Source organism: Ovis canadensis, chromosome 25, assembly GCF_042477335.2.
Source record: "Ovis canadensis isolate MfBH-ARS-UI-01 breed Bighorn chromosome 25, ARS-UI_OviCan_v2, whole genome shotgun sequence".
Lineage (NCBI taxonomy): Eukaryota > Metazoa > Chordata > Mammalia > Artiodactyla > Bovidae > Ovis > Ovis canadensis.
Genome location: NC_091269.1, coordinates 33,410,950 through 33,433,734, shown reverse-complemented (window position 1 = coordinate 33,433,734; position 22,785 = coordinate 33,410,950). Strand labels below are relative to the sequence as shown.

General features: G+C 39.3%; 1 protein-coding gene across 11 annotated transcripts in view; it reads left to right on the top strand.

The window, feature by feature from the left end:
• The window catches only part of ANK3 (ankyrin 3), a 383,729-nt gene that overhangs the window by 314,594 nt on the left and 46,350 nt on the right, over positions 1-22,785 (top strand). For 10 of the 11 annotated variants that reach the window (XM_069571716.1, XM_069571712.1, XM_069571715.1 and 7 more), the window contains 8 exons: positions 2,573-2,784; positions 4,383-4,590; positions 5,636-5,732; positions 6,355-6,583; positions 7,320-7,445; positions 8,194-8,316; positions 9,853-9,934; positions 22,637-22,711. In XM_069571716.1, the coding sequence (XP_069427817.1) occupies positions 2,573-2,784; positions 4,383-4,590; positions 5,636-5,732; positions 6,355-6,583; positions 7,320-7,445; positions 8,194-8,316; positions 9,853-9,934; positions 22,637-22,711 (1,152 nt within the window). Of the gene's footprint in view, positions 1-2,572; positions 2,785-4,382; positions 4,591-5,635; positions 5,733-6,354; positions 6,584-7,319; positions 7,446-8,193; positions 8,317-8,759; positions 8,787-9,852; positions 9,935-14,218; positions 22,016-22,636; positions 22,712-22,785 lie in introns of all 11 variants that reach the window. The other variant, XM_069571721.1, reaches the window with a different exon arrangement.

Sequence of the window (22,785 nt, the reverse complement as noted above, 5' to 3'; positions counted from 1 at the left end):
ACCCACCAGCAATGACTGAAAGCATCTGTTTTCCCCCAGTTTTCTCTTGATATTATTGGTTTTTAATCTTATCTGGAGGTGGGTGTAGCAAGAGGTTGAACTGTGTTTGAATTGGTATTTCCATGTAAATTACGAAGGTTGCATATTTTAATATGTTTATTGGCCATTTTCTGTGAATCTTCTGTTTATAACATTTTGCCGGTTTGTGCTGCTTTCTCTGTCATCTTGTCAACAACTTGTAGCTGCCATTAGTATTGAGCGTATTAGTTCTTCATTTGTTATGTGTGGCTATCACTTTCCCAGCCTATCTTTTGTCATTCATTTACCATTTTTGCCATAGAAAGCTTTACATTTGTATGTAGTCAAACTGCCTTTTACAAGGAGCGTAGCTCAGTGCTCTGTTGTGACCTAGATGACTGGGATGGGAAGAAGGTCCACGAGGGAGGAGGTATATGTCTAATATAGCTGATTCACTTTGCTGTGCAACAAAAACTAACATGAAGTTAAAAACTACCTAAAGAAAAAACTAACATCCCAATTAGAAGAATTTTTTTTTAGGAAATAAATGTTATTTAAATTTTATAAAACTGCCTTTTAGGCCTCTGAGTGTCCATTTTTAAACTTTATTTTTAATTGGAGGATAATTGCTTTACAATATTTTATTGGTTTCTGTCATATATCAATGAATATGATTCAGAAAATGAATCAGCCATAGGTATGAGTGTCCAGTTTTGAATATGAAAGTTTCTCCTATCCAAGGCTAAAAGATACTCTTGATTTTTTTTTTTGGTGATATTTTAATTTTTAAGTAATTAAGTCTCTTGTCCAAAGGGAATTTTTATTAATATATGGTAAGATATAGTGATTGAGCTTTAGCTTTGTTCTTCCAAATAGATTTGCAGTTATATCAATATCATCTTTTAAATAAACCATCTTTTCCTGGCTGAATTAAAGTTTAAATGTATGACTTTGATTTAAATATAAATACATAATAGATATACAAAAGTAGATATATATAGACTTACATATATACTATATATGTGTGTATGTGTACACATATATGAAGGCAAATCTATTTCTTGATTCTATTTTGTCTCCCTGACCTACTTGTCTATTCTTATATATTTCTTATACATATTTAATAATGTTTCTTTATATAACTGTTTCATTGTGATATTTATAAGTTTGCAAATTTTATAAATTTCCCCTTCCAAATCTTTTCTAAAATACTTTTCTACTCTTTTTAGTCACAAATATTATTTTGTTTGTTGTTTAAAATAATTTATTTTCATTAAACCTATCAGAATTCTGCATAAAGTTGGGCTTTTGAAAGAAATCCATTTGGCTTCACTGTAGGAAGTGGACTGGAGTAAGGGGAGGCGAAGACAGGGAGCTGGTTAAGGGGTGGTATCAGTAATGTGGGTTTCCCAGGTAGCACCAAGTGATAAAGAATCCACCTGCCAGTGCAGGAGATGCAAGAGATGTGAGTTCAATCCCTGGACTGGGAAAATCTAAGTAGAAAATGGCAACCCACTCCAGTATTCTTGCCTGGAAAATTCCATGAACAGAGGAACCTGGTGGGCTACAGTCCATGTGATCACAAAGAGTCAGAGAGCTGGTTGAAACAGGGTCTGAACCAAAGGGATGACAGGAGAGTACACCATTTCCAAAAGAAAACCAACTGGACTTTGATCTTTGGATGAAGTACAAAGGAAAGTCAGCCAAAGCTAGCAGACGGGAGGACTGGGCAAGGTGTAAAACAAACCGTCTTCCAGAGTTAGGACTGCAGGGCAAGAAGTAGGTTTGCAGGTGGACAGAAGGGAAGATGTGTCCACTTGTAGGTAAATTGAGCTTGATGGATGAAGGCCATTGATGAGTAGACAGATAGTGGTGATGATACAGATAATTTGGGTAATTTAAAAATATTTTAGGGATGTCCCTGGCATTCCAGTGATTAAGAATCCACCTTCCAGTGAAGGACGTGTGGGTTCAGCCCCTGGTCAGGCAGCTAAGATCCCACATGCTTGCAGCCAAAAGAACAAAACCTAAAACAGGAGGAATATTGTAACGAATTCAGTAAAGACTTAAAAATAGTCCATATCAAAACAAATATTTTAAAATAAAATTTTTAAGAGATTTTCAAATAAAGTTCCAGAGTCTTTCATACATAGTGAGGTAGTTACTTTCTTGTGAGGCCCAATTTATGACTCATTCTTTGGGCAGTTGAGGGCATTATTATAAATAATTACAGAATTAACATATCTCTTCTTGAAGAGCAGAAATTTGTCCATTTGTGGCAAAAGGCCAGTTTTTGAAAATGCTTATTCCTGTTTAGTAGAAATATTTTTCTACAAATACTGCATATGAATAGCTTTATAAAATATTTTTGCAAAGCTTAGTATTATTTTAAGGTCACTATAATTTTCACTATGTCATAAAGCTCTGTTTTGACTACTGAATCTAAATAATTTTACCTGTCAGAATTACACATCAGTTTGTCTCAAGGTATTGTGTAGATAGGTATTGTGTAGCCATTATTCTCACGGCTTTTTCATTCATTTTTTCTTTTCAGAACTTGACAGCCTGGAGGAGTTAGGGAAAAAGCGCATCTGCAGGATTATCACTAAGGATTTCCCCCAGTATTTTGCAGTGGTTTCACGGATTAAGCAGGAAAGCAATCAGATTGGTCCTGAAGGTGGAATTCTGAGCAGCACCACTGTGCCCCTTGTCCAAGCTTCTTTCCCAGAGGGTGCTTTAACCAAAAGAATTCGAGTAGGCCTCCAGGTAATGTTCACAAAAAGTTTTCTCCTTGGTATACAGAGAGAGCATGTGAGCATGTTCTGCTCTGAAAACTGCTATCATGACTCATCCTAATGATATATTGCTAACTGAAGCATTGGGCCATTGGGGGAATCATCAATCTATTTTAAATAAAAAGTACAAAGTTAGCTAAGAGGCTTATCAAAATAGGTACATATTTTAGGGTTTTTCTGTTTAGATGTATCACTTGAAACATCTTTTTTTGTTTGTATGATAGAAAAAAAGATGAAAGATCTTTTTTTTTAATCATAGATTACTGGTCTCAGTAATATGGAACAACAAAGCACCAAAGAGCACATATACCATTAAAGAAACAAACCATATTTCATTTGGTTTATGATATGCACATCACAAAAATCAGCAATAGTGAAACTTGCAAGCTTTCAAATTTTAGTTCCAGCAAATCATAAATGCTGGTTTTTATCCAACCAGTTGGAACCTGTTTTGATTTGGAAAGCTGGCTGAAACTCTTGGCAAGAATGGTCTTTCTTGAGTTTCTTCATTTCTGTTAGAACCTAGCCAGAACTTTTTTTTTTTTCCTACTGAATAAGGAAAATAACCTGAAATAACTTTGTTTTGTTACTTAATACAGTAATTAATAATTTGACTGAGAGTTCAGTAAGCATTTGGACCTAAAGAGACTACCTTATATTTCAGTAGTATGAAGTTCCCTTCAACTGTCCCCTCATATTGAATATTTTACCAAATAGCAAATGAACAATAAAAAAAGAAGAATTAGGCTTATTAGACTAGAATTGAGATCCATTGCAATCTCGTATGCCTTTGTGTTACTTAACTCTGGAAACGTCCATTTTTACATGAGTATAAGTTGCCTTTGTAGTATTTTACTAGATGCCCTGCATAGATATAAAATATACTCGACTCAATCTCTTTTATCCTTCGGATTAGACTGAGAGGTTTCTCTGCCCTGAGATCCGATTCCCCTCTCTCTCTCATGCAAGCCCAGGCCTGTGTTCTGTTGGGGACATACTCGAGCTGTTATTAGTTCCTGCTACAGCGTTGTATTTGATTCATTCTTTCCTGAAACAGAAAGGAGGAATAAGAGAGACTTTTTTTTTTTGCCCCATAAAATTTTAATAAGTTTTCTTTAAAATAACAAAAGTTCTGGGGGGTTATAGTCTCTTCCATTTCCAAATACCAATAAACATATTAAAATATGCTAAACTTCACTCAGTAAAACATCTAACATTAAAAAAAGACGGACAATACCAAGTGTCAGCAAATAAACAGAACAGCTAGAACACTCACACCTGCTGGTGAGAATTAGAAGTGGTCCTGCAACCAGCGTTTTGGAAAACGGTGTGGCAGTTCCGTTATAATGGTGGTCATACGTGTACCTCAAACAGAGTTTGGCTCTTAGAAATATAACTACCAGAAATCCCTACATATGGCCATCACCAGGCATACACAAGAATGTTAACAGCAGAAGTAAGACATTTTTTGGTTGTTGTTTTTGGTCTTTTCCTCCTCAACTAAAAAGTCAACTTTCTGAAAAGAGAAAAATGTCCAACTTCATTTAAGGTCCTCTCTCTTATCTCTAGGCCCAGCCTGTTCCAGATGAAATTGTGAAAAAGATCCTTGGAAACAAAGCAACATTTAGCCCAATTGTCACTGTGGAACCAAGAAGAAGGAAATTCCATAAGCCTATCACAATGACCATTCCGGTGCCCCCAGCCTCGGGAGAAGGCGTCTCCAATGGGTACAAGGGAGATACCACACCCAATCTGCGCCTTCTCTGTAGCATTACAGGTTTGGTTAAGTTGTTGCTGTTCTTGCTGTTTTTGCCATAGCACTTGCAATGATTCTGTACAAAGACAGAAAACCTTTAAACATCCCTACCAACATTATAAATAGAGTAGGAAAAAAAAATACATTTTACTTGTTCATCACCTCATCTCTATTATCCCTGTAATTATTTCTTGAAGATGCTGATAGCATGACCGTTAAAATTCAGTGATACCATTTTTCCTGCTTTTAAGTTTAGTGTTAATAACAGAGCTTTTTAAAGGTGACTGAAGTATTACTGAATTTACTGGAGCATCTAGTAATCTCTGTGTGACTTAGGTTACTGACCTAGAAACACCCTGTAAGCTATAGGAAATCGGATGGGCTCTGGGGAAAACAGAGTCTCCCACAAAGGACCAAGAGTAGGGAAGAGCCCAGTGAATACATGATTCTTTTTACCTACTCTGTTCACAAGTGTGATCCAAGAGACTAACATGCAGGGTTTAGGTGATAGGCATCTTTAATGGTAAGCTCCCAGAATCCAGAGCTAACGCATCATCTGATTAACCTAACATGTTTAACTTAACGTCCAAGGTTAAGAAAGGTTTTCTCATTTGTTTTTTTCTAAAGAATAATTTTAATGACTGGTTCCCTTTTTAGCCTGGAAAATTAAATGATTCAGGCAGTATAAAATGGACTTCCTCTTAACTTTCTGATAGTTCTTGCCATTGTTGTATTTTAAAAAATCATATTGTCTACCTGAAGCAACAAATCTTTGCACTTGTAGATTGTGGCTTAAAATGAAGTTGTATGCCCCAAGTTTAAGCCATTCATTAGTATCTAGACAAACAGAAAAGTAATTTTTTTTCTAATCTAATATTATCTTATAAGGAGATCACTATAAGCTGGTAAAAGGAAAGTAGAGAAGAAAACCACCTTTAGTGCATGTCATTAATTGAAAGTGTTTGAGTTTTACAAGTTACTTACAGAAAAAACAGGATGATGATAAAAATTCTACAAGGAGCATATCTATAAAAAAAAGTCAATATATCTGCTGTTGTTCTCTCAGGGGGCACATCACCTGCTCAGTGGGAAGACATCACAGGAACTACTCCTTTGACATTTATAAAGGATTGTGTCTCTTTTACAACCAATGTTTCAGCCAGGTATGGAAATAAAGGCTGTCAAAAAGCACTAGGAATTGTTTTTTATTACCTTTTGGAAAGTAAAAAAATGTTGTGCTTAATACCAGTATGATTATTCTTTAAAATGTTGATGGTAAAGTTGGGCCTAACTCCAAAAATTTTAAATTCACTTGGATGTCATCTTATCCAGTCCTCACAGGAAGCTGTAAGATGGTAAACTTGCTTCTTCCTCCAGTAGAAATTCTTAGCAATTCATAAAAAGTAATAAGATTTCCTTTCTTCCCCATTTTCTACCATAAAATTCTTGTTCCTTCCAAGATGAAGTAATAAATTCTTAAACAGCAGTAGAAAGGAAGGTTGATTATGGGTATGTGTAAGATGGGAAGGAGAGTTTTATGGAAAGGAAAATAAAGGAAAAAATTCCTTAGCATTTTTTTAGCAAAATCATAGCAAATAATAAATGTAGGGTTTCTTTGTTTGATAAACACAGTAAACATCTTTGCTATTTGTTTAAATGAACAAGTAATGTTTTGGTTTAGTTCCTTTATATACTCTACTTTTTATAAATGGGAAATTTTTTTAAGATTTGGCTTTGAAATCTCATTTTATACTTTTGTTACTGTTTTGTTTTTGTCTTCCTCAGATTTTGGCTTGCAGACTGCCATCAAGTTTTAGAAACTGTAGGGTTAGCCACACAGCTGTACAGAGAATTAATATGTGTTCCATATATGGCCAAGTTTGTTGTTTTTGCCAAAATGAATGATCCTGTAGAATCCTCTCTGCGATGTTTCTGCATGACAGATGATAAAGTGGATAAAACTTTAGAGCAGCAAGAGAATTTTGAGGAAGTTGCAAGAAGCAAAGACATTGAGGTACCTTGTTTTCAGCAAGTTCATTCTATTAACATTCTCCAGATACGGAGTTTTCCATTTTGAGGTCATAATATAGCACGTACTATAAATTTCAAGTTCGTTGTTAATTTTAGTTTTCGTTTTAAAATTTTGATACAGATTCACTCTTAAATAATTTTAAGTATCTTTGAGACTACTTTAGTTGGTTAAAATGTACCACCAAGGACTCTTAAATAATTTTAAATATCTTTGACACTATTTTAGTTGGTTAAAAGGCACCACCAAAGACTCAAATAATTTTAAGTATCTTTGAGACTATTTTAGTTGGTTAAAATGCACCACCAAGGAATCTAGGTCATGATCACAAGTTTTCTATGGCTACCTGAGTTATTATCATAGTCACTGTCTATACACATCACCATGATTTTCCACTTTTCAAACCAGTAATCAGATAAGTATCCAAGAGTCCAAAACAACTTTCAGACTCTATGGATAAGTGATTGATGTCAGGCACATTCTCAAATATGTTTAAAATTGGGAGAATAAATCTATAATTCACTTACATGTCCATGTTACAGTTTCCAATCACAGTTACTATGAACCAGTAATTATTTTTGTGGTAAATAAATGTAACTGCCCAATCAGAAGACAAATGTGACATAGAAGCATATCAATCCTAATGTTATATTGACTTAAAATCTCAGAACTCTCTCAATTTAAATGAACATTAAATTATGTATTTCTTTTACTCTAAAAGGTTCTTGAAGGAAAACCTATTTATGTTGATTGTTATGGAAACCTGGCCCCACTTACCAAAGGAGGACAGCAACTTGTTTTTAATTTTTATGCTTTCAAAGAAAATAGACTGCCATTTTCCATCAAGGTAAATCACCTTCAAGAGAGATCCTGTGGATTTTTTTAAAATACTCTTAAAGATTAAATAAGATTCTAATGATTTATTCTGTTTAAAATATCCCTCCAAGCTTTAATTCATAGGAATGAGATCATATTTTTGTCCTAGTTCTGTGTCAGTGTACTTCTGAGCCAGGAAAAACTTTAGAATTAGTAAACAGAGTTTCTGCCTTTTAAACAGTTAAGTGATCATTTATACTGAGATAAATGTTTGTAAGCTCAAGCAGTCTAGAGCAATAACACACATCATATCTGGAATGCTCAGTAATCAAATAATGGATGAAATCCAGATTGAGTATTTGTTTCATCTTTATTTCTGGTCAAGCCCAGGACATTATGGAGAGACCGTCTTCCTCCTCAGAGAACCAAAAGATATAGGGCAATTGTTTTATTATTATTTGCTTCTGTTATTGTTAAAACTGAGGCTTTGAAAAAAAATTATTGGACAGGAAGAAAATGAATACAACTCAGACTATTGGATTGTCAGGATGAGACAAGCCAATACAATATTCCTGTGTTTAGACTATTGATTGGGCATTCTAAATCTTGCCAAGTTTAAATGTGACTACGTTGGCTGACATGAGATGGTTATCACCTTTTCCCTTTACTTTTCCTGCCTCTCAAAGGGTCCCATAAAACAAACATGCTTAACTCTTACACAGACAGGAATCCTCAGGAAAGTCTCTTTATATAACTGTCAACCACCTTAATTCTTCTAGATTAGAGACACCAGCCAAGAGCCCTGTGGCCGTCTGTCTTTTCTGAAAGAACCAAAGACAACAAAAGGACTGCCTCAAACAGCTGTCTGCAACTTAAACATCACTCTGCCAGCACATAAAAAGGTATCTTTTAATACTGGTTTAACTTTCTTCCCCTGGTCTTGAAGAAGTAGGCCCTTGGTGTGCAATTAAGGAATGCTTTGTAACATGATTTAAGCTCTTGAAACTCAAGTTTTATTAGTCTCTTTGTGTAGATTGACTAAGTCTTGTGACTGTGGTGTCAAATTCTTATGGTTTGTATAATGGAGTCCTCTGTTTATTGCTTCTGCTTCTGCTGGTAGTTCATAGATTTTTTTTTTTTTTTTGCTTTCAAATAATGTCACACATTAATTTGCCATGGATGTGTAGCTCTTGATCTTTTTCGTTGGCTTCTTTTGGTTTACTTTGCTTTCTAAAGCAGCTTGCATTTTGTGCTCCCTATTCAGTCCTTTTCATATCCTGATATTCTTTTCCCTGCTGTCCATTATAATATTCCTTGTCTCTGCAATGCATCTTGGGACCAAAAGGAGACAGAGTCAGATCAAGATGATGAGGTAATATGAACACTTCTGCTTTTACTCTATCAGAGATAGACTAGAAACAGAATCTGTATAAAAGGAGGTACAGAGGGCTGAAGTGTGGGAAACCTATTATATTTTTTGCAGATCTTAGCTTAAATGAGGTCAAGGATACATATTTTTTTCTTAGAGAATAATTTATTCTTCCACATATACAGAAGAGTACTTCAGTACATTTAATAAAATTAAAATCCAGCTAATGACTTAAAAAGAGAAACTGAAGTTTATTAGTTTAGCATTTTTAAATGTGATAGACTGGCATGCATAAATATACATTTGTGTGTATTTTCACCTAGTATCTACTGTATAAGTTTTAAATCAAAGATGGTGATAATATATGACATTTTATGTGTTTTATATACTATAAAATATGTGTTCAATGGCTATTGATGAATATTGATATTCTATTAAAAGACATCTATCTTACCCATTTTTTAAGAGTATAATTGTTCAATTAAGTTTCATAAGTTATCTCCTAATATTTCTCCAAGTTATAAGATCATTGGATTTTTAGAACTCACAGCTCAGTAATATGAAATAGAATCAGCAGCTTTAAGATTCAGTAACATTACTTCAATAAAGCCATTAACCTGTTTGTAATCTCCTCATCTATGTTTTATGCCTATGATCATACAGAAAGAATAGCAGTAATCGGAATGATAAACTTTGTGTGCCTTTTTCCTTGAATGTGCTCACAAAGAGCGAGTGTACATCGTGATGTATGTGCTTTCAGTATGAACAAAGTTGGGAGAATTTATTGCTCAGCATCAGAAGTCTCTGTAACGCTCGTCTTTTATTTGTAGTTCCCTGTAGTCTGCTGTGTTGGTGCTCTTATATTTTGCTAAGTGATAGTCATTTGGTTAAGATACTGGGATGGGGCTGTAGAATCACAGTGGGGAGCTAATATTTCCCTAAGAAAATCTGTTAAGAAGAAAAATGAGGCTAAACAAGATATCGACATGCCATTCTACAAAATGTTTCAAAATGATGAAAATGTCACAAGGAACTGGAACATAATCGTTCTCGTCTTTTTCTTTTCCAGACCGAGAAAACGGATCGACGACAGAGTTTTGCATCGTTAGCTTTACGTAAGCGCTACAGCTACTTGACTGAGCCTGGAATGAGTGAGTTTCCTAACACATTTACTAATCTACGTGGATTTTTATAAGAAGAGACATTTTTTCTATACAAACAGAATTTTGGAGTCATGTGAAAGAAAACTCAATGGCAAAAGAAAACTGCCTACAGGAAAATTTAATCATGAGATCTAAGTAATATTTTGTACATAGTTGGAGATACAAGGTACAAACACCCCCAGATCATAGCTTTAAAAGTTTTTTTTAAGCCATTAGCGCTTTTTTTTTTTTAATAGAATTAGAAACATCTATCACTTGACTTTGAAAACCCTGATTTCACTTTGGCTGCTAACTATGTTAGGAGATAATACTATACCAAGATTCGTTTAAATCCATGCTAAAAAGAGAAAATATTTTCATACATGTCGGATAGTATAAAAGATGATAAAGTAACTCTGGTCATTATTTCATTTGTCTTTATATAGGTAGGTCATTCTAGCTTAGTCCTGATTCTTTTTTTCCCAGTTGGCAGGAATTAGATTTTCCTACCTTCCTGAGGTAGTATTTGTTTACTGATTTCTAATTCCTCCCACTCCCTCCCTCCCTCTGCCCTTTATTAAATATCAACTCTAAGGTTGGGCTTTACTAGATCAGTTAAACCCTTTTCTTCTCTCAGTAAATGTTTTGGTTCACTGTTAACTAGCTTGCAAGTATCAAGGCGTAGATTCATCTAGTCATATTCATTCATTTTCTCCCTTTGTCTTCCCTCCCCTCTCCTTCCCTCCTCCTTATGGTTATCACCTCTGGTGATCACAGCCCTCAAGATAACCCTCTCCACCAACAGGAACTAAGAGTATGTTTGACTGATGTGGCATGGTGCCACTTTAAGCATCAGAGGAGGTTTTATGCAAACATTATTTTTAAATCAGTGAATCATTTGTGGCTGTTTCCCATTACTCACAGTTACTTGAGTTCAAGGAGGATTGGACATTTACCAGTAAGAACCACAACTGTTTTTTCCCATCTTTCCTGAATTCTTGCTTCTGTGGGCCAACATAACATATTAAATATGCAGCAGGAAACTACTCCCCTACTTCATTCAGGTGGTCTTAGCATAATCTTCTGGAATCTGTCCCCTGGAGACCTCTTACATTCAGACGCAAAACAGGGAGCATAAGAGAAAGGGAACCCAACCACACTCATGAACATTCTTCCAGATCTTTTTTCCTCTAGGATAACTATCTAAATCTTTCCAAAACCAGAAGGGCTGAAATTAACTCTCATTATGCTATAAAGCAGGGAAGGTGTGTGTGTTTAACTAGATGTACGTATAAATTTCCTGGATAGACATTTTCGTTGAGATACTACTTTGCCTCAAAGCTCAGGCTTTCGTGGCATGGCTGTTTGGGACTCCCAGGTCACATCCTTAAGCGCTGGACAGGCTCCAGCTACTTGAGGTCAGCTACCTCTGGACAAGCTACCTCCTATCTGATTTTTGTGCCCTAAGGTGTATGTTTGGGGAATATATGAGTTGTAAGGTCTGGTGCATGTGCTAACGTCAATTGAATTTTTCCCACTTCTGAAACGGTTGCTACTTTTCAGTTAGCTTCATGAAGGTATATGTAGTTTGTCTTCCTTGACTTTTGATAGAAGGAAGAGGGTTCTCTTCTCTGTTTTATGAGAGGGAGCATAAGGTGGGCAGAAGAATGGGAAGGAGTAAGAAAGGACTAAAAGAAAAACTAGGGATATGTTATGCCTCCTAAATTGGTGTTAGAAGAGAAAGTGAATGCAATTTTTCCCATAGTTCCCTATCATTTCCAACTACCCAACCCATCCAACCTCTAAAAAAAAAAAAAAAAAGATTCTGGTGTAATTCAGTGCTTGACATCCAGAATTCCCTTTGTCATAAGTGAAGAGTGAAAGTCACTCAGTTGTGTCCAACTCTTTGGACCCTCTGCCAGGCTCCTCTGTCCATGGAATTTTCCAGGCCAGAATACTGGAGTGGGTAGCCATTTCCTTCTCTAGGGGATCTTCCCAACCCAGGGATCAAACCCAGGTCTCCCACATTACAGGCGGATTCTTTACCATCTGAGCCACCAGGGAAGGCCTTTGTTGTAAAGGGTATCACAAAATATGTATCATTAAAGCATAAAATATGTAACTAATCAGTAACTTGGCTGCTTTGGGCAAAGCATAACACCACAGATGTGGTTCAGAAGACTTCTCTGCTTAGTGGAGCCAGACTTAAGTGGTAAAACAGAGATGCTCTGCCAGTTTCTGGTAGTTATAAAAATAAGCCCTTCCTTGAGACATTGAACTGAGCCTAAATCACTGCATTGAAGGAATCCCTAAACCTTCCATTTGCAGTGTGGTGTTCCCAAAAGAATTAAACAATATAATATTGAGAATTATGGCTAGGAGGGGTAATGAATGGGTGAGTTTTTCCTTAGTTCTTCCACTTCTCTTTAGAACAATATGTCAGCCTAGAAAAGGATGTGTTCTGAATGCTTGAGTCTAAATGTGCACTAGGAGTGAAAATCCGCACCCTTGTGGGAGTAGCTGCTAATCCCAGGACTGGATTGTAGCAATGGCACGGGCACAGCATGAAGAGGAACATAAAGACGAAGCAGATTCTCGTTTCCTCTGCGATTTTCCCTCTTATTCTGAACCACTGCTTTCTGGGAGCGAGACTGTACTCAACTTTGACATAGAACTTAACCCTTGGCAGGCATTCCAAACCTCTGTGACCAGCTTGGTTTGTTTCTTAGAACTGTAGAAATAGAGAGGACTCGGTGTGTGCTTGCCATCCCCCAGCAAGTATGTGGACTTCATCTGTATGTTTCTTGTCCCATTGCCAGAAGATGCTGGTATTAAATCCATCTTTCCTAGTGGTAGGTCTGCCTCATGGCTCTTGCAGTGTTTGGGGTGTCCATGAGTCCCATAAATATTCTGGGAAGGCACCAGAATTGGCCCCTCTGTTATTGATTAAACATATATACAGATATATTCTGTATCCCACTGTAGATACGTAAAGATGGGGTGTTAAAAATATGACTGTGCTTTTTAAATTTCCCCCATGCTACCTTTTGAGAATTAAAAGTATAATGGATTATGAAAAATATCTGAGTGCTATGTGCTTTTTGTCCATAATAAAGACAAACCAGACATGGATACATTCTGTTGCAGAGGGATTTTTTCATATTCAGTATTAAATATTTTCATGAAAATCTCAAAAGGTACCAAGACTTAACATCTCATGGAAAAAGTGTACTCTTCTTTCTAAATGCTCTTGTGAAAGTATTTTTAAAGTTTGCACATTGTGCATAATATGGCATAAAAACTGTATTACTTCTTTGGCTCGTTTGCCATGATATATCGTGCATGAGAAAATGTTTTCAGTTGCTTTGCTTGCTTATGGTAACCATGAACCATATTTCTAGTTTTTTTTCCCCCTTTGTGTGTGTGTGTGTACATATGCATTCTCAAATCATTTCATATTATGTTTCTTTTTTTCTTCACCAAAAGGAATATACTGCATGGAAAAGATCAATGCAAACATTCCTTTTCTTTTTTTTTTTCCTTTTAAAATTCTGACTCAGAAAATTTCTTGCTCTTATTGGCTTTTTATGGGTGTGAAGCATAACCGAATTGTGCATGGAAGATGCAAATTTAAAATCCAGTGGCTTCACAGTTTGCACATCAGTTGCCTGTCACTTAAAAGTTATTTTGGATTCTGCATGAAATAGGCTTGAGTGGTTTTCTAAAATAAGAGTTTTAGAACATTTAATATATAGCTATGTACATTGATACGGCTCTGAGTAGGTGGCATCTGTATCACTGAGAGGTTCAAGGAGAGGGAATATTAGAAATTACTGAAATGAGAGTTATATGGTTGTGCAGAACAAATATGTACCTATACAGGCAAAACAGAAAGGCTACTGATATTTCTAAACCAGCACATAAGAAAGTCAATAGGAAGTAAGTGAACAGTTTTCCATTGTGGTTATTTTTCTCATCATTAATTCTTTCCTCATGTTTTTTATTTTTCATTGTTGGCCTATTGGTTGCAATGTGCCTTTTCTGTCTTTCATTTCACATTGCTCTGTGTTTTATTTAGTTTTATTTTTAACCTTGGATTAGTTGCGTCTATAGAAATTTTTTTTTCCTCTTAATTGTTCCTTTTGCCTCTTCCATTCTGAATCATGCAAACAATTGTACTTGCTTTTGTAATATTTCAAAGTTTACTGACCAATTTTTTTCTCTGGTCTCTCTGTTTCTCAACCATTTTTGTTGATTTTTGTGTTTGATTTCATTTTAAAATTTAAGAAACAGTTGAACGGAGTGCAGGAGCAACAAGATCCCTCCCCACCACTTACTCATACAAGCCATTCTTTTCTACAAGACCCTACCAGTCCTGGACCACAGCTCCGATGACAGTGCCCGGGCCGGCCAAGTCAGGCTTCACTTCCTTGTCAAGTTCTTCCTCTAATACGCCATCAGCTTCCCCATTAAAATCAATATGGTCTGTTTCGACTCCTTCGCCAATCAAATCCACATTAGGCGCATCAACTACATCTTCGGTTAAATCCATTAGTGACGTGGCATCTCCAATTAGATCCTTTCGGACAATTTCTTCACCAATAAAAACAGTGGTGTCACAGTCTCCATACAATATCCAGGTTTCCTCTGGCACCCTGGTTAGAGCTCCCACAGTCACGGAGGCCTCACCTTTAAAGGGGCTGGCATCCACTTCTACATTTTCCTCTCGAACCTCCCCAGTGACTACCGCAGGATCTCTTTTGGAGAGGTCGTCAATTACTATGACGCCCCCTGCTTCCCCCAAATCAAACATTAATATGTATTCTTCGAGTCTGCCATTTAAGTCAATTATCACATCAGCAGCACCGCTGATATCTTCACCTTTAAAGTCAGTGGTGTCTCCAGCTAAATCAACAGCTGATGTCATTTCATCAGCTAAAGTTACAATGGCCTCTTCTCTTTCATCACCGGTGAAACAGATGCCTGGACATGCAGAGGTAGCTTTAGTCAATGGATCTATTTCCCCTCTGAAATATCCATCATCTTCAACGTTAATTAATGGATGCAAAGCCACTGCCACATTACAGGAAAAAATTGCTACAGCCACAAACTCTGTGAGCTCTGTGGTTAACGCGGCCACTGATGCGGTTGAGAAAGTGTTCCCTTCCACCACAGCAATGCCATTTTCCCCACTCAGGTCTTATGTTTCTCCAGCACCATCAGCTTTTCAGTCTCTAAGAACTCCTCCTGCAAGTGCACTCTACACATCCCTTGGGTCATCAATATCTGCAACTACCTCATCTGTAACTTCATCGATAATAACAGTGCCAGTATACTCTGTAGTCAATGTTTTGCCAGAACCAGCATTAAAGAAACTTCCAGACTCTAATTCACTTACAAAATCAGCAGCAGCCTTGCTGTCGCCCATTAAAACATTGACTACGGAGACACGTCCTCAGCCCCATTTCAATCGAACTTCATCTCCAGTTAAATCATCTTTGTTCCTTGCACCGTCTGCCCTTAAGCTGTCTACACCATCTTCTCTATCTTCCAGTCAGGAGATATTAAAAGATGTGGCTGAAATGAAGGAGGACCTAATGCGGATGACTGCAATACTCCAAACAGATGTGCCTGAGGAGAAGCCATTCCAACCTGAACTCCCCAAAGAAGGGAGAATCGATGACGAAGAACCTTTTAAAATTGTCGAGAAAGTAAAGGAAGACTTAGTGAAAGTTAGTGAAATCCTTAAAAAGGATGTCTGTGTTGATAAAGGACCACTCAAATCACCAAAGAGTGACAAAGGACATTCTCCTGAAGATGACTGGATAGAATTTAGTTCAGAAGAAATAAGAGAGGCAAGACAACAAGCTAGTGTGAGCCATTCTCCATCTCTGCCAGAGAGAGTGCAAGTCAAGGCAAAGGCCGCCTCTGAAAAGGATTACAACCTGACCAAAGTTATTGATTACCTAACAAATGATATCGGCAGTAGTTCTCTGACAAACTTAAAGTACAAGTTTGAGGATGCCAAGAAGGATGGTGAAGAGAGACAGAAACGAATTTTGAAACCAGCAATTGCCCTGCAGGAACACAAACTCAAAATGCCTCCAGCCTCCATGAGGCCTTCCACCTCTGAGAAAGAGTTATGTAAGATGGCTGATTCCTTTTTTGGAACAGATACTATTTTGGAGTCTCCAGATGACTTTTCTCAACATGACCAAGATAAAAGTCCCTTGTCTGACAGTGGCTTTGAAACAAGAAGTGAAAAAACACCTTCAGCCCCACAAAGCGCTGAAAGCACTGGTCCCAAACCACTCTTCCATGAAGTCCCCATCCCTCCGGTCATTACAGAAACAAGAACTGAAGTGGTTCATGTTATCAGGAGCTATGAGCCCTCCGCTGGAGACGCTCCCCCGTCCCAACCAGAGGAGCCCGTGTCACCCAAACCTTCACCTACGTTTATGGAACTGGAACCAAAGCCCACCACATCTAGCATTAAAGAAAAAGTCAAAGCGTTTCAGATGAAAGCCAGTAGTGAAGATGACGACCACAATCACGTTCTGGGCAAAGGCATGCGTGTTAAGGAAGAGACTCACATCACCACCACCACCAGAATGGTTTATCATTCTCCACCAGGCAGTGAAGGTGCCTCTGAGAGAATTGAAGAGACCATGTCAGTGCACGACATCATGAAAGCCTTTCAGTCCGGTCGGGACCCTTCCAAAGAACTGGCAGGTCTGTTTGAACATAAGTCGGCAGTATCTCCAGACGTTCACAAGTCTGCTGCTGAAACCTCAGCCCAGCACACAGAGAAGGACAACCAAATGAAACCCAAACTGGAGCGTATAATAGAAGTCCACATCGAAAAAGGTAACCAGGCTGAGCCCACTGAAGTCATTATTAGAGAAACCAAAAAGCATCCAGAAAAGGAAATGTATGTATATCAGAAAGACTTATCCCGGGGAGATATTAACCTAAAAGATTTTCTGCCAGAAAAACACGATGCTTTTCCTTGTTCAGAGGAACAGGGTCAGCAAGAAGAAGAAGAACTCACTGCTGAAGAGTCATTGCCTTCTTATCTGGAGTCTTCCAGAGTAAACACTCCTGTGTCCCAAGAAGAAGATAGTCGCCCTAGTTCTGCTCAACTCATATCCGATGACTCTTATAAAACACTGAAGCTTTTGAGTCAACACTCAATAGAATATCATGACGATGAGTTGTCAGAACTAAGAGGGGAGTCTTACAGGTTTGCTGAGAAAATGCTTCTGTCAGAAAAGCTAGATGTGTCTCATTCTGATACTGAGGAATCGGTTACAGACCATGCAGGGCCCCCTAGCTCAGAGTCTGATAAGCGGGCCAGAGAAAAAGTAGTCACTGCCCCCAAAAAAGAAATTCTCTCCAAAATCTATAAAGATGTGTCTGAAAATGGTGTAGGTAAAGTGTCTAAAGATGAGCATTTTGATAAAGTGACAGTGTTGCACTATTCTGGCGATGTTAGTAGTCCAAAACATGCCATGTGGATGCGCTTTACTGAGGACAGAGTAGATAGAGGTAGAGAGAAGTTGATGTACGAAGACAGGGTGGACAGGACCGTGAAGGAAGCTGAAGAGAAACTGACTGAAGTGTCACAGTTTTTTCGTGACAAAACTGAAAAGCTCAATGATGAACTGCAGTCCCCAGAGAAAAAGCAGCGCCCTAGAAATGGCAAAGAATACTCATCCCAAAGCTCTACCAGTAGCAGCCCAGAGAAAGCACTGCTGACGGAACTGCTGGCATCCAGTGATGAGTGGGTCAAGGTGAGGCAACATGGCCGCGATGGACACAGCATCCCCAGGGCCGATGAGAGGAGTGCAGCCCATCTGCCCAGCAGCCCAGAGATGGTTCCTTCCCAACAGACTGAGGACAGCAAGTCCACAGAGGAAGCCAAAGGAAGGAGTTCTCAGAGCCAAGAACCAGAAGGGCCCCAATCTGGGTTTCAGCTCAAGCAATCTAAACTCAGTTCAATTAGATTAAAATTTGAACAGGGTGCACAGGCCAAAAGTAAGGACATTTCTCAAGAAGACAGAAGGCCAGATGGCCAATCCAGAATCCCAGTTAAAAAAATCCAGGAAAGCAAGCTACCTGTCTACCAGGTGTTTGCTCGAGAAAAACAGCAGAAGGCCACAGACCCCTCAGATGAAAGTGTCTCTGTGCAAAAAGATCTTACAGTATTAAAAGCTACAGATGAGCATGCCGGGAGCAATGAGATGGTTGTAAATGATTTTGGTTCTGATGATGTGAAAAAACAGAGGACTGAAATGTCAAGTAAAGCGATGCCTGACTATTTTTCTGAGCAACAGGCTAAAGACTTGTCTTGTCACGTAACCGCAGACTTAGCAACAAAGGGACCATGGGACAAAAAGGTCTTTAGAACGTGGGAAAGTTCTGGAGCTGCTAATAATAAGTCACAGAAAGAGAAACTTTCACATGTGCTTGTTCATGATGTAAGAGAAAATCATGTTGGTCACCCTGAGAGTAAAATTGTTGACCAGAGGGATGAGTTTTTGTCTGTGACTGAGAGAGAACACAAATTGTTAACTAATGGCTCTCTCTCAGAAATTAAGGAAATGACTGTAAAATCTCCCTCCAAAAAAGTCTTATATAGGGAATATGTTGTTAAAGATGGGGAGCATCCGGGTGGCTCTCTTGACCAGCCTTCCAGGAGAAGTGAGAGCTCGGCGGTGTCGCACATCCCGGTCAGGGTTGCAGAGGAAAGGAGGACACCAGCTCCAGACATTCCCGATGGTTTTTGTGAGCAGTCGACATTTCCAAAACATGAACTGTCGCCAAAGTTATCCCAGTCAAGTATGACTAAAGAGACAGTTGAGACACAGCACTTTAATTCTATAGAAGAGGAAAAAGTAACCTATTCAGAAATCAGCAAAGTTTCAAAACACCAGAGTTATGTAGGCTTATGCCCGCCTCTCGATGAAACAGAGCTCTCCCCGACCAAGTCTCCAGATTCTCTAGAGTTTAGCCCAGGAAAGGAATCGCCCTCTAGTGACGTATTCGACCACAGTCCCATTGATGGATTGGAAAAAGTTGCACCACTAGCCCAGACGGAGGGAGGGAAAGAAATAAAAACTTTACCTGTTTATGTCAGTTTTGTGCAGGTGGGAAAGCAGTATGAGAAGGAGATACAACAAGGAGGTGTAAAAAAAATCATAAGCCAGGAATGTAAGACAGTGCAAGAGACCAGGGGAACCTTTTACACAACTAGACAGCAGAAGCAACCTCCTTCTCCTCAAGGTAGCCCGGAAGATGATACTCTAGAGCAAGTTTCCTTTCTAGACAGCTCTGGGAAGAGCCCTTTAACCCCAGAGACGCCCAGTTCAGAGGAAGTGAGTTACGAATTTACGTCTAAGACACCAGACTCGCTTATAGCTTATATACCAGGCAAACCCAGCCCAATTCCCGAGGTTTCGGAGGAATCTGAGGAGGAGGAACAGGCCAAATCGGCCTCCTTAAAGCAGCCTGCAGGGGAGGAGATGGCTGCAGTCGAGCGTGAAATGCCTGACAACGTGAGCAAGGACTCTACCCAGAGACCCAAAACTAACAGAGTTGCCTACATTGAATTTCCCCCTCCTCCACCACTGGATGCAGACCAGATGGAGCTGGATAAGAAACATCCTTATCTTCCCGAAAGGGAGGTTGACATGATTGAAGTCAGTCTGCAAGACGAGCATGACAAGTACCAGCTGGCCGAACCGGTCATCAGGGTGCAGCCACCCTCCCCAGTTCCTCCTGGGGCGGACATCAGTGACTCCAGTGATGACGAATCCCTTTATCAACCAGTGCCTGTCAAAAAATACACCTTCAAGTTAAAGGAGGTCGACGATGAACAAAAAGAAGGGACAAAATCCAAAGCCTCTGCTGAAAAGGCTTCCACCCAGAAAGAATTAGAAATGAATGGATCTGGAAAAGATACTGAATTCGGCCTTGGCCTTGATTCACCTCAGAATGAAGCTACCCAGAACGGGAACAATGACCAGTCCATCACAGAGTGTTCCATTGCCACCACAGCAGAGTTCTCTCATGATACGGATGCCACAGAGATCGACTCTCTGGATGGCTATGACCTGCAAGATGAAGATGATGGCTTGACTGAGAGTGATTCTAAGCTCCCCAGTCAGACCCTGGAGCTGAAGAAAGATATCTGGAACACGGAGGGCATCCTGAAGCCAGCTGATCGCTCCTTTAGCCAAAGCAAACTCGAAGTTATCGAGGAGGAGGAGGGAAGGTTGGGACCAGATGAAGATAAGCCACCTCCTAAAAGTTCTCCATCTGAAAAGACTCCTGATAAGACTGATGAGAAGTCAGGGGCCCAGTTTTTCACACTAGAAGGCAGACATCCTGACAGATCAGTGTTTCCTGATACTTACTTCAGTTACAAAGTAGATGAAGAATTTGCCACTCCTTTTAAAACAGTAGCTACCAAAGGTCTAGATTTTGACCCCTGGTCTAATAACCGAGGAGATGATGACGTGTATGACAGTAAATCACGGGAAGATGAAAATAAGCCATTTGGTCTGGCTGTGGAAGACCGCTCTCCAGCAACTACCCCCGATACAACACCAGCCCGCACGCCAACCGATGAAAGTACCCCAACTAGTGAGCCTAACCCCTTCCCATTTCATGAAGGAAAAATGTTTGAGATGACTCGCAGTGGTGCAATTGACATGAGCAAGAGGGATTTTGTTGAAGAGAGGCTCCAATTTTTCCAGATTGGTGAGCATACTTCTGAAGGGAAGTCAGGGGACCCGGGGGAAGGGGATAAAAGTACGGTCACTGCCACACCACAGCCACAGGCAGGGGACACCACTGTAGAAACCAATCTAGAGGGAAATGTAGAGCCACCTACAGTGGAACCCAACCCCAGCATCCCGACCAGCGGAGAGTGTCAGGAAGGCACAGCCACTAGTGGCTCACAGGAGAAAGCAGCAGCAGCCACTAACTCCTCTAAGCTTGACCCCAAGTTGCGCACGCCTATAAAAATGGGAATTTCTGCGTCCACCATGACCTTGAAGAAAGAAGGCCCTGGAGAAGTGACAGATAAGACAGAAGCTGTGATGACCAGTGGTCAGGGATTAGAGAATGAACCTATAACGGTGATTTCAAATACAGCCAATAGCCACATGGGCGTTAGGCCCCAAGAAAAACATGATTTTCAAAAAGATAACTTTAATAACAACAACAATTTGGATTCTTCCACTATACAGACAGATAACATTACAAGTCACGTAGTTCTGACAGAACATTCTGCACCCACTCGTACCACAGAGAAAGCTAATCCAGTGAAAAGCTCATCAGAAAAAAAGACAGGGCTACTGCAAGGACATTGTGTGAGAGAGAAACAGAAAGTTCTTGGAGAGCAGCAAAAGACGAAGGAACCAATAGGGATTAGGCGAAAATCCAAACTTCCCATAAAGGCCACTTCACCAAAAGATCTCTTCCCACCACCAGATCATATGCCAAACATTCATGTGAGTAAAATGAAGCAGGTTAGTCAGTCTGAGAAAACCAAAGGCCTTACTACTTCTTCATGTGTAGATGTGAAGTCCAGAATTCCAGTGAAAAACACACACAGGGATAACCCAGGTTCAGTTAGAAAACCATGTGCCACACAAAAGCAAGGGCAGCCAGAGAAAGGCAAGGCCAAACAGCTTCCATCCAAGTTGCCAGTAAAGGTAAGACCCACCTGTGTCACCTCCACCTCCACCTCCACCACCACCACCACCACCACCACCACCACAGTTAAAGTCAGGAAAAGTCAGCTTAAGGAAGTATGTAAACACTCCATTGAATATTTTAAGGGAATTAGTGGTGAGACCTTAAAGCTTGTGGACCGCCTCTCTGAAGAAGACAAACAGATGCAGTCCGAGTTGTCCGATGAGGAAGACAGTACCTCAAGAAACACGTCGTTGTCCGAGACTTCCCGGGGTGGCCCGCCTTCCGTTACAACGAGGTCTGCTAGAGATAAGAAAACAGAGGCAGCACCTTTAAAATCAAAGAGTGAAAAGGCCGGCAGTGAGAAAAGGAGCAGTAGGAGGACTGGTGAGAATGAAGGCAGTCAGGTCTCTCGAGCGCTCTTTGCTCACATCCTGGAGAACGAGCATAGTTTGTAAACACTTTCCAACTTGTAGAGCCTAGTGCATGAACTGTTGTGATTGCCTGTGGAGTGACTTAACCGTAGTTTCTCATCCTGTCATCGTCATGTGTGTGCTGTCTATATACTCTTCTTTCCTTCCTTTTAACCCAACAACACTAGACAGCTAGGGAAGCATGCTGAAGATATTGGTGTCATTCAAGATGAGCAGCTTTTCTTTTTCAATGTGCTAGTGCATACGATTCTGTCAAAGTACAAGCACAGATGTTGAAATGCCATCGTGGTGTTTTCACCCCCACGACACTTCTGTAGCTATTGTCAAGTAGCTAGCTCGTCAGCATGTTGAATTTCATTACATCGAGCATCCATGTAGTCTGACATTTGGCCTGATGTAGGTGAAAATCAAGTGAGTCGTGTAAAAGAGAAGTGTTCATGTAGGTGATTAGGACACATCTCAGTGTACAGTGTTAGCATCAGTCTCTCTGTAAAATCTGAGTACTGCTAAAAGCAATTTTCCAGTGTCGTGTCTTTCTTGATGATTATTTTAATTAAGAAATTGTAAATCGTAGGTCCACAGAGTCCATGTGAACGGACAGATATCAGGATGGCAATAGTAGCCGATCACCTGGGACTCAGTTGGACAGGTAAGTGTGTATACACCTGAATGAAATTTCTTAATTTGTCTTTTTCACAAATAGTTTATTTTTTAAAAAAAGGA